The 12,260-nt window shown below is 52.5% G+C and overlaps 1 protein-coding gene across 5 annotated transcripts in view; it reads left to right on the plus strand.

The window, feature by feature from the left end:
• Positions 1-12,260, plus strand: part of CNTFR (ciliary neurotrophic factor receptor) — a 460,255-nt gene that overhangs the window by 408,404 nt on the left and 39,591 nt on the right. For all 5 annotated transcript variants that reach the window (XM_073343357.1, XM_073343356.1, XM_073343355.1 and 2 more), the window contains one exon: positions 4,590-4,753. In XM_073343357.1, the coding sequence (XP_073199458.1) occupies positions 4,590-4,753 (164 nt within the window). The remainder of the gene's footprint in view (positions 1-4,589; positions 4,754-12,260) is intronic.

Here is a 12,260-nt window from a genome sequence, read left to right on the forward strand (position 1 = left end):
TCCACAGAGCCAGCGCTGGATTTATACTTTTCCGTATGTGTTTGGACTCAAAGGCCCTTTTAATGGAAGCCGATGTCCACCCCAAGCCCCGGGATTCAAAGCAAGAGAAGGAATTACACAGCCATCTGGAGTAGCTCAGGACTGCACAGACCCGACAAATCCTCCCCCTGCTGCTTGTTGATAAAAGGCAAAGCCACCAGAGGAAAATCAGGCCTGATAATAATTGTCCCCCCTCCCCAGCTGGCCTGCTACCAAATGGGGTGATTGTGCCTCAAAAGTGACCCCCAAAAAGCACGTGCATTTGCACACGTCACCTGGCTATAACACCCCACCTCCTCCCCAGTGGATAAAACCTTATAAGGAAAGTCATGGGGGAGTTGAGGATGCTCAGCACCTGGCAGCATCAGGCCCGTAGGATCGCGTCTTTCCAGCTGTCGGCCAGACAGGCCAAGCCCATTGTCTAACCCCCCCGAACCTGACACGATGCAACATGTGACGTGCTGAACAGAGAGATAAGGGGAGCGCAAGAGGTGCCCCTGCTGGGATCGGTCAGTCATTCTCCCAGGCATGTGCACATCTGCCTTGTGACCTCATCTTTTCCTCTCCCCAACCCCCCCCTTTGCGGCTCGTAGGCAGGACAGCAGCAGTGAGGTTCCAGGGGAGGCGAGGGAGGTGGCGGGTTGAGGCAGGGTGCTCCATCCGGGAGGGAGGGAGGACGCTGGTGAGAGAAGGGGCTGAACAGGTGTTGAAGCTGGCATTGTGGCGGGGGCTCCATCAAAGGAGACGGGGCCTGAGGTGTCGGCCGAGCGATGTGGGGCCTGGAAGGCTGGGATCAGAAGTTTAAGAGGCAGCCAGTGAATTGATGCAGCGGCAGGCAAGATGGGTGAAGCGACGGGAGAGGGAAGTTGTGGCTCAAGGATGCAGGCTCAAGATCCCCTGTGTCTCTGTCTGCCGTTCCCATGACTGGTCCCCCGCAATCCTCTCTGCATCAAAGGCCCTCTCCATCCCTGCTCACTCAGGTACCGCTCTCCTGCACTCGAGGCACTCCTTCCCACTCACACCTCCTGCTGGGCCTGCTGGACGGGAACTCGCCACCCAAAGAATAACCAGCCCCCAGTTCTTCCTTCCCCTGGGTTCCCCAGTGCATCCTGCCTTCGCAGCTATGTCGCAAGCACCTCAGGGCAGGGGCTGTTTCTGTGTCGTGTCCAGTACAGCACCATGCACATTGCCAGGGCCCAGCAGATAATAACAACAATCACAGTACAGAAATTGCTCATTAACTAGACAGGTATCTTATGCTGCTGCTGTCCCTCTATCCAGCAGTAGAAGATATCTGGGCCTTGCGGGACGGTTAGATGAGGAGTCTGGGTAATTTCTTAGTGTAACTTCATTTATTTACACTATATTCAACAGTCCTGGAACAGTGGTGGTCACAAGCAGCCCACAGGCAACCCCTTCTTCCAGGAATCTCAGCCCCGCAAGAACTGACTCTAGTTAGAGAGCAGAGACCGAACTCCCTTGCTGCTGGCTACAGCTCCCACCCAAAAGTAATCACATCACAAAACTAACAACAAGCAGCATGACTTCAAAGGCTGAACAGCACTTGCATGCTCAGAAAAAGAACTCAGAAAAAGACTGCGTATAACAGCACCACCCGGTGACTCCTCCATAACACTTTTGGATAAAGGGCATGATCTATTGGCCTTGTGAGTCCTTTGGCCACCTGCCTTTTGTGTGTGGTTGTACCATTGTCCACAGGAATCACCACTGGCCAAAGTCCTGTGGTAGGAAGCAGAGGAGTAACCGTTGCAGGCACCCAGAGGAAGCCAAGGCACTCTAGTTACAAACCTAGGTTCATCCTGTCCAAGCTTCTTCCTGTCGACAGAGAGAACCAGGCTGCAGATTGTGGAACTGTCCAACAGCAGCCAGGGCTAGGGTGGTGGACTCCTCCAGAGGCTGCTGGAGACGAGACAGACAGACACGTTACACTCAGCTTGAGTTTTATTCAAAGGCCTCGAGGATTCCCGTGGGGTCCTCTGCCCCTCTGGCAGACTGCTGCATGGCCAAGAGCTACCCTGAAAGCCCCATCCTCCCTCATACTAAACTTCCAGCGCCCTGGCGCGAGGGGCTCCCTCTCCAGTTCCAGGCTAGGGAGGCACCGGACTGTCGGCTAGCAGGGTCGTGAGCATGGCAGAGACAGAGCAGAAAGGGAGGTCCCCTCCCGAGCCTGAACCCCAATACTGCATGGGGTTGGAGGGAGCCCATCACCTCAGCAGCTCCCCTGGAATCGTGGGGCTCAGAGGGCATAGCTGCATGAGGCCCACTGTTCATCAGACGCCCGCAGAGAGAGGATCTGGGACTGAGAGAGGCTGAGGAGGCTCTGGTTGAACCGGGTCCTCGGCGCCAGGTGTCCCTCTGCTGCTGAGTCCCAATTTGTGAATCCTAGTCACTGATCGTCACCTGGCCAGTCAGTTGCCATGGAGATGATTGGCCAGGGGGTGTATTCAGAGTGGTGGTGGAAGTCATGTCATCTGCAGATACTGAAGGCCAGATGGCCATTATTGGCCTGGCCTCTTGTGTACCACAGGCCAGGAAGCCATCTCCAAAATTGGTGTGATGATACCTCCTGCACAGGCTTGCTCCCTGAGACTGAGGCGAAGCCCAGTGGAGTCAGAGGCCATCTTTGTATTGGCATCAGTGGGCTCTGGGCCAGTCCCCACTTACCCGGAGACGATAGAATTGCTCTCCCATTGTGAAACTGCGTTGTCGAACCACCTCCCACCCTGCTCCATCTCCGTGCAGCTATAGACGGCTGGTGCCTGTTTGTGATGCTGCAGTGAGGGAAAGAGATTGTGTAGCCCAGTGACTTGTTCTGCCGTCACTGCCCTTGAGCGAAGAGCAGAACCGGAGGGATTCGCTCACCTGTTTGGTTTGGAAGGGCCCACACTGGTGCACAGACAGGAGCACACAGCTTTCTCAGGCAGGGTTTATTTTGCAATCTGGATGTGTCCGGCTGTCAGGTTCTGGGGCATATCTGTCTAACCAGCTCCTCAGGAGAGTATAAGCATGAATGGAGAGACAGAACGCACAGCTAGGTTTAGGCGCCCTGCAACTTCTGTGCTTCTCACCTGTTCAATAATTAACACGCTGTTAATTACCACAGAACATAGGCAGCAGGTTCAAAACAAATACAAGGAAGTATTTCTTCATACAACTCACAGTCAGCCTGTGGAACTCCTTGCCAGAGGATGTTGTGAAGGCCGAGACCATAGCAGGGTTCAAAAAAGAACGAGATAAGTTCATGGAGGACAGGTTCATCAATGGTTATTAGCCAGGATGGGCAGTGATGGTGTCCCTAGACTCTGTTTGCCAGAAGCTGGGAATAGGCAACAGGGGGTGGATCACTTGATGATTACCGGTTCTGTTCATTCCCTCTGGGGCACCTGGCACTGGCCACTGTCAGAAGACAGGATCCTGGGCTAGATGGACCTTTGGTCTGACCCAGTGTGGCCATTCTTATGTTATGTTCTTAACATGAAATAGTGCAGCACACTAATGCCCTCACACTGACCTTGGCCTTTCATAGATTTGCTAAAGCAAATTAAAAGTTTTAGAAGTTGGGAGTTCAGTTCAACAATGCTTGGTGGGACACCGCCCCATTCCCCAAGAAGAAAATGGCCTGTCTCTAAGTATAGTAATGATTGATTTGCTGTCGATACCCTAATATGTCTTCAGCTTCAAAGCACTTTACAAACTTCAGCTAATTACTCACTCAAAACGCCTCTGAAGTAGGTGAGCAAATATTCCAATACCCCAAACTAGAGCCAAAGGGGAAGAGGCTGAAAGTTGGGGGAAGAAGGTAAAACAGAAGGGACTTGTGCTCTGGGTGATCATGAAGAGTCAGTAACTGACCTGGGTTGAATCCTATGTTCTCAGTCCTTCTGAAGCCTAAATCTACATCAAAGTCAAAGACCAAATTCTGAGGCTTTTACTCAATTCTTATGCAGGCCAAACTTCCCTTGAAGTCAGCTCGGCTGAGTAATGAGCACCAGCTTTGGCCCTTCGATTTCATAGGAACATAGGATGTCAGACTGGAAGGGACCTCCTGGGTCATCCCCTTGAAAGTGATGGTTTGGGGTCAGGACTGAGCACAGATGGCTTAGAAGTGTCCCATACAAGTGTCTATAACTCATTACCAGTCACCTCATCTCACTAGTCCTCAAGTACAATGTCTGTCTGTCTCTCTGTCTATCACCCCTGTACATGTATCTGTCTGTGTGACCCTCCTCGATGTAGTACCTGTTGCTTCTAATCTGTACAGGGAAAAGCATCTGCTATTCCACGTATTTACTGTATGCTTCATAAAACATATTGCAACATAGCCACAAAGTATAAGGCGGAGTCTAGAAGCTACGTGGCCATGTTGCACATGTGGCTGATATTTTGTGAGTGGCAAAATGTACCATGGGAGGAAGTTACCTGTGGTGTGTTTGTACCTGGAGTAGAGCTACCCCAGCCCTGTATTGTGAAATAGCATGAGAATGGACTAAGAGTATAAGGTGTAAAAAGACCTTTCTGTATTATTCCAGTAAAGCCGGACCCTCCAGAGAACGTGGTGGCCAAGCCAGTATCCAACAACCCCCGGAGGCTCGAAGTGAGGTGGCAGAACCCTTCCTCTTGGCCTGACCCCGAGTCCTTTCCGCTCAAATTCTTCTTGAGGTATCGCCCCCTCATCCTTGACCAGTGGCAACATGTGAGTGACCTCTCAATCGCCTTCACTAAGGGCCAGGTGGTGGGGGGAAGGCTAGGGGGTTGTTGGGTTGTGAGGCCCAAGCCTGCAGCCTCTCCTTACCTGCTGTGAAGTGAGTGGAGTTAAGGGGGACACTAAATGCCTCAGAATGGGCCTATGGCTTGGGAAGGACCTCGGACAGGAGGTGCTCGGGAACGGGAAGGGGCTTTATTGCTGCGAAGGCGCGGTTACTGCCTGGTAACCAGCTTGCAGAAAACGCACATTTGATTCTTTCCTTCATGTCAGGCCCAGCAAACGCAACCAAGAGCCGGCGTCCCTTTCAAGTCCCCATTCCGCCTTCAAACCACTCCCCCACTCTGCACTGTACTATGGGGCCAGTCTCTATTTTCCATACGTATGTTCTACATAAAGGTTGCCCGCTGAGACGTAAGAGCCATTTGAAGTGTAAATGTCACCGCATTTAAATGCGCTCTGCCATGTTAGACTCCAAACCAGAGATAAAAAATACCTTGGGCCAGAACACGCTGTACTGTCAGGGACTCCGCCTGTGCCTTGACGTTATCGTAGTTTTACTTTTATTTCTTGTTTTTGTTTTTTAAAGAAAGTCGTCAGTGAGGCTCTTAGGACAGAAGTCCACGGTTAGCTAGAAGACCTGGGATAGCATGGGTAACAGCATTTTTGAGTCTCCATGGTCCGTTCAGCCTTTGTCTTCTCTTCTGAGACTGGCTGACTATAATCCCAAGTAGGGCGATGTTTGGTGGTGGTCTGTGCGATGGGGAGATTATTAGCTCACTGGCAAACGGAGCGAGACCAACAGCTTGGTGGTAGACCTGCATTTCAGCTATGTTTGTAGAGCTGATCCATGTTTCTTTGTCAGACGGGCTTTTTTGATGAAAAAAGATCTTTTGAAGGCAAAGAAAATTTCTGTGTCAAATTTTTGGGTCCTTAGGTGTTTTCTTATTTTTTGACCAGGCGAAAATGTGTAGTTTTGTTCCCAATTGAAATTTTTGTTTCTCTTTTTGAAAATCAAGAAATTCTTGGCTTTGGGGGGGAATTTTTGTCCCCTTTTCTTTCTCTTTACCCCACCCATTTTCCCACTGGAAAGCAGGGGGGTGAAGAGGGGAGGGGAGCCTGACAAATAAAACCTACAAATAAAAATATGGTTTTTTAGGTTTTTGAACACTTTCATAAACAAACAAAAAATTTGTGTTTGAAATGCAAAATTTGGTTTCACTTGGCCAAAAATCAGAAGACCCAGGGGAAGTTTCAAACAAAGCAATTGCAGACAGTGCTTTTCTGACCAGCTCTGTTCTTTTGGCTCCTTGCAGGAATGACATGAGCAATCAGATGATCTTTCATCTATCTTGTTTTGGGATGGGAGTAACCTGCCTGTCCACACCAGTGACAGCAGCAATCCTGCTGCCTACAGCTCCTTGGGTCAGGGTGGCTATGTCTGTCTCACTATGAGCTCTCAAGATAGGCCGGCCCGCTCGGTCTGATTGTGTGTCTGAGTGCCGGTCATTTTATGCTGTGCCTCAAGAGAAAAGGGGACTTGGCAATTTTTCAGCCTCCTGGAGTCTGTTAAATATGATTGCTGGCATTTGAAACTATGTTAAGGGCGGAAGGATGGTCCCGTGGCTAGGGATGCTAGCCTCAGATGTGGGAAACTTTGGTTCAAGCCCCTGCTCCGCCACCGACTTCCTGTGTGACATTAGGCAAGTCACTTAACCTCTCTGTGTGCCACAATGGGGATAAGCACGCCCTGTACTTCACAGGGGGCCCATGAGGCTAAACTCGTTAAAAACTGTATGGTGCTCAAATACCAAGACGAGTGGGACTATCTCAATATGTTAGATGAGAATTCTCAGTAAAAATACAAGCCCCAAGAAACAGTCAGTCCCCAGTGTAACCCCCCAATGTGATTCATCGCTGCAAGCTGGAGATGATTCCCCATTGCATCTGGGAGTGGAGATGTAGATGAAAACAATCCTTTGCTCCATATTGCATGGCTTGGCATTCCTGTTTTAAGAACCAAGGTGCCTGATCCAGAACTGCTGATGTTCCGGGCTTTTTCCCTCTCTGCCATCACTCATGCTATGGCTGCATCATTCTTCTGTATTGCTTGTTTTTATATTTAAAAAAACGCAAAACCTAATTGTGAGTGACGTGACACCAGTCGCTGGAGCGGGTCAAATAATGCAAAAGTGTGTTTGGGAATAATTTGCTCAGTGACTGACAGCCAACATTTGCCGACGAAGGTCCTGGCCTCATTATTAGACTGTCTGTCAAGCCAGCTGGAGAATGAAAAATACGATTTGTGAATAAGCTGAATGAAAATGCCGCTATTCATCAGGTGAATTATTTGCAGTGATTAATTCAATCAGCTCTTTAAAGTCAGACGGGGGTAGCACTGCAGGGCCAGGCAAGATTCCCTACTCAGCTCTTTCAAGCCACTTGAATTCACAGCTGCAGCACGTCCTGCCAGTCCAGCCCTGGGCTCCCCCCAACACACACACAGCTTTGCATATCCACCACAGTCCCAACCCACACCCTGCCTCCCTGCCAGTCCAGTCCAGGGATACCCACACATACACACAGAGCCCTGGACATCCCCTCCTCCCACCCCCGCCACAGCTTTGTCAATGCACCACAATCCCACCCACACAGCTCTGCCAATGCATCTTAATCCTGACCAGCAGCAAGTCCTGCTATGCCAGTCCTGGCACACTGCTGGCCAGCGACCAGCGTGTCTGAGATGAGGCCACCACATGTGCCAAGCCTGCACTGATGACAGGCAAGAGGCGGCCCTGAGCTCCTGGTACCATGCCGGGATGTCACTCGCACTGTGACCAGTTCAGCCGGGTGCTGTGCAGCAGTTGAACAAGAGGCTCTGAGGTTTCATTTGCCGAGAAGGGTAGCTGGGCACCGAATGAGAGGCCATTCCTCTGCCCACAGCCTGAAGGGGACGAGCAGGTGTTGACTGGCATGGAAATGGTTAATGAGTATAAAGTGTCACAGACAGGTCCCTTCTCTGTTGCATACTGTGTCTTTCCCAGGTGGCCTGAGCCTTTCCCCTCCCTATTGGAGTCTAGGGACCAGTACACTGGACTAGGGCATATTCTGGGAAGGGGAGGTGCATCCCAAGCCATGCGGGTCTCCAAGCTGCCCTGACAGGCTGTTTGGCTGACACAGGGGTGCAACGAGCTATCGGTGCAAACACAAGGAGCCCTCCTGCGCTCAGCTCCCCACATGGCAAGGCCATTATACACAACCTGACTGCTGACCGCGGGAACGTCCATCACAAAGTGTCCCGGCAGGTTAATAAAAAGGAGGCCAGCTGGAGAAAGATGGAACTTTGCCAGCAGCCACAAGAAGCAATGAAACCATATGCTGGTACGTATGCCCAATCCCACCATTCTTGGCCCCTTCTTCATCTTCCCCCTGCCCCACATGCACTTACCCCCATACCTCATGTTAAACCCCTTGCATACACAGGAGTCGGCTAATGGAACTTCTTCCTGCCACCTACTTAGGTTGCATCCCCCACCCAGCCTTGCTTTGTGCCCCGGGGCTGTCACCCAGCAGGGAGCAGGGATGTGCCAAGGTGGAGATGGGAGCAGGCCAACTTATTAAACATTCCCAGGGTGAAGAGAGGGATTCCTGGGGGGGGCAGCAGCCTCCGGGCACACAGCAGCAGAAGTGCAAGAACAACCTGGACTGGCTGGCTGAGCGGCAGGTCGCAAGAGGGCCGCTGGAGTGACTGGCAGTAGACAGGAACGTGCATTCAGACTCTGCGTGCGTGCATCATTTGTTGGCAGCAAAAGCAATTCCCCCTCCCCCTGAAATGGGTCCGATGGCCGCCCGAGAGCAAAGGGCTCCTTCCCCTACTGCCCGCTTTGCGCACAGAGTTTGGCCTCAGGCTTTGCTGTGCTGGGGTGATTTGTGCAGACTGCTCTAAAATGCTGCCCTAAAGGCATCAACGGGAACGGACTGGCTGTGTCGTGGGTGCTTTTCACCCCCAGGCCCCAGAGCGCCGCCCAAAGTGTCCAAGTGCCCATTTTACAGATGGGAGAGTAGACGCAGGGAGCTGCTGACTCAGTTCAGGTTATGCAGCAGGTCAGGGCCTTCCCAATGGGATCTCACCCTCCTCGTACAGGCCAGAGACCTACCCTTGTCCCACACATCTGAGGAGAGGAGGGGCCGGCTCAGACGTGGCCCCCCCCTTGGAAGCATCCTGGCAACTGGTGACGGTCAGCTGCTGGCTGCTCCCCAATCAGCCTGCTGGCCACCAGCAGTTAGCTGTGTCCCACCTCCGGATCGCTATGGGGCCCTCTCCAGTGCAGGGCTCCAAGGATTCATCCTCAATCTGCCCTGAGGCCCCCCTGATACCCTGGATGGGCAGATACAGGAGGGGCTGGTTACAGCACTGTGTGGCTGGGGCCTGTGCTGCCGTAATTTAAAGGCTAACAGTATGTTTCATGTAGCAACAAGTGAAGGTCTCTAGCCACAGGGCAGGGACAGGATGGAGTTAAAGCAGGTATGAGAACCTGAGTGACTCTGCATTAGAACCTGAGTGACTTCATATCCAAATTGCTTACTTTACACAAGTAGTGAGATTGGGGCCGGCGGTGCTCCCGAATTGCCAACCCTGTGCACTCAGCCTGAGATGTGACTCAAGCCAGGCTGCTTTCTGCTGCTACCTCATCCCTCAGCCCCGGACTGCTGTGAGGTTGAACTCAATCCTCTAAGCATGTGAAGTATTACCAGTGTGCTAAAAGAAGGAGCCCCAGGCTGCCCCTCGACCGAAACACGGGAGTCTGTGCGTGCTGTTATGTGTGGTGGACGCGTGGCACATTGCAGCACTTAAGACAGAGCTGGGACACACATGAGCAGCAGGTATAATAGGCATGAGGAGGCTAAACCTCCCCAGTCCCAGGCCGTGGCCCCACCCACGTTCTGCCCCAAGGCCCCACCTTTGCTCCGCCTCTCCCCTGAAGCCAGCGGGGGGCTCAGCTTGTGCGAGCAGCCCGGAGCTTGGGGCTTAGGCTGGCTGGAGACCTGGGGCACCTCAGGCCAATGGGCGCACGGGCCAGCCAGCAGCCAGGAATGGCTTGGGCTGGCCGGTGCAGCTGGGGTGGATCGGCCGGCTGCCCAGAGCTCTGGACAGCTGAGGCGAGCGGGCTGGTGTTTGGAGCGGCTCGACTGGGGCTCCTCCAGCTGCAGTGGGGGCTTGGGGCTCCAGCGTGCGAGGGGGGGATGGAATGGGTGGGGTAAAGGCGGGGCATTGGGCAGAAGGGGCAGGGCCCGGGCTAGCCTCTCGAAAGGCGGGGTTCCATGGGGACACGTCCCTTCCCCAGCACTCTAAGCTGACAGGCCCATCAAAGGTAGAGTTAATTTCATGATGGATGGCAATCAGTTCTCCCTTCTTGCCCGCCCTGATGAGCTCACCCCAGAGAGCCAGGGGACTGGAAAGCGGGGCTGCTCCTTTTCGGCTTCCAGGAGGGAGTGATGGGATGTATTTGCAGACGAAACAGGTTTTTTATTCTCCCCTCTTGGCAGAACCTCACATTTTGTCTCCTAAATATAAAACATTCAATATTTAGGGTATCCTTTATTTCTCTCCTGCTTTTAAGTTGGTAATTCAAGCCAGATTAGCATGGTTTCCTCCTCTGTTTTATGGCCCCGTCCTGGCCTCCAGCGAGCTCTCCTAATGCGCTCAGATGTTCCTCTAATGGATTACCTAGGCTGGAACTGGATACTCTGCCCTAATGGATTGCTAATAGCCTGTTTCTGGTTTTACAGGCTCCTTCAGTTAACTCACAACAGCAGCAGCAATCGCTGCACTCATACATACTGTATCCCAGCGAGCTCGCTGGCTCTCACACATGGAGATGATCACACACATCTGCAGACACACACACACAGAGGTCCTGTCTGCATGAAAGTGCACATGTGTGCATGAATGTAGACACCCACACGCACCCCTACTCAGACCATCCATAGGCTAACTCCTAGGCTCACTTCCATGCACACTTGCCCACACTGCTAAAGTCCCCCCTCACGAGAGGCTACGTTTATATAAAAAGACCCAGATAATGCAGTGCTGTCACCACAATGGCATGCACACACCAGAGAGACCTCCAAGAGGAGCCATGTAACACACAAGCAAAATCAGTCACCCCCGCCTAGTGTGGAGCATGCAGGGCGTGGGTGATGGGCCCTGCAATGGAACTATTCGCATGCTTAACTGCTTTGCTGGATCAGGGCTTTAGAGTGGGAACCTCTTCAGTGTCACTTTGCTCCACCATGTAGCATCAGGGAATAGAACTCAGGGCCCCTGGTTCTGAAAGCCTAAGTCCTGCCACTCAAGGTAAAGGGACCCCTGTGACACATAGTCGAGCAGTTTTGACTCTGTACAGTAGAGGACAGTGATGCTCATACTCAATAGTCAGTTTATTACCGGGCAAGAGAAACCATTTCTCAAGCTGAGACCCCCTCACTCCCACCCCCTATTCTCATGACTCCTAAAGCTGGAGCTTTAGGAAAAACACCCAATGACGGGAGACTTCTAATACAATTGGGAGACATGGCAACATGGCAGATCCGTGCCAAGCGCTGTGTTTCAAAGCATCTGCCCCATTGCTAGGAGGGCATGGGGTGGAATTTCTGGTCTCAGAGACGGAGACCCACCCCAAAGTAGCCAACAGCCCAATGGCCAGGCCACTCCCCTGGGATATGGGAATCTCAGCAGGGCTATTGATGCAGCTGGCATATGGCTGGATCACTTGATTGCCCTGTTCTGTTCATTCCCTCTGGGGCACCTGACATTGGCCACTGTCAGCAGACAGGATACCGGGCTAGCTTGACCATTGATCTGACCCAGTGTGGCCGTTCTTATGTCATTACTGATGCCTGCTGGGATCACAGAGAAGCAATTGCTCCACCGGTATCTGGATACCTGTTGGGAATCGCTGAGCCCTGTCACCATGCAAAGCCGCAAGGCAGCAGCCACAGCGAAAGAGACGAACCTCTCGGTCTGCTTACCAAAGCCCCTGCAGTTCTTGGTTCAGGGCAAACCAAAGCAAAGATCAACCCCACCCCACCCCCCCCCCCACCGGCAAAGCCTGTTCATCTGCAGAGTATTTGAGCAAGTAGCAGGTGGGGAAGTGGGGAGGAAATCAGTACAGCTCCATTTGCCACCGCCGTGTGGCTTTGCTAACAGCATTGCTTCATGGAACAGATGCTACTTAGGGGCAGTTTGCATCATCGTTTGCCCAGGATGCTTTGGCCTGGTGAGTTTGCTTTTAGAAGGCAACCTGGTTGCAGAGTTTACTCGGTCCTAGTCATGCACTCCCCACCTCGGAGTGGGCGGAATCCAGGGTTTCTGGGGGGGTGGGGACAGAGGAACCCCCAGGGGCGGATCACTACGAAAAATGGTCCATTAGGGGCCAGTGCAGCTTGGAAGACAGGGCGGGGGGCGTTAGGAGCACATCCCGAGAAACCATCCAAG

Source organism: Lepidochelys kempii, chromosome 5 (genome assembly GCF_965140265.1).
Source record: "Lepidochelys kempii isolate rLepKem1 chromosome 5, rLepKem1.hap2, whole genome shotgun sequence".
Classification (NCBI taxonomy): Eukaryota; Metazoa; Chordata; order Testudines; family Cheloniidae; genus Lepidochelys; species Lepidochelys kempii.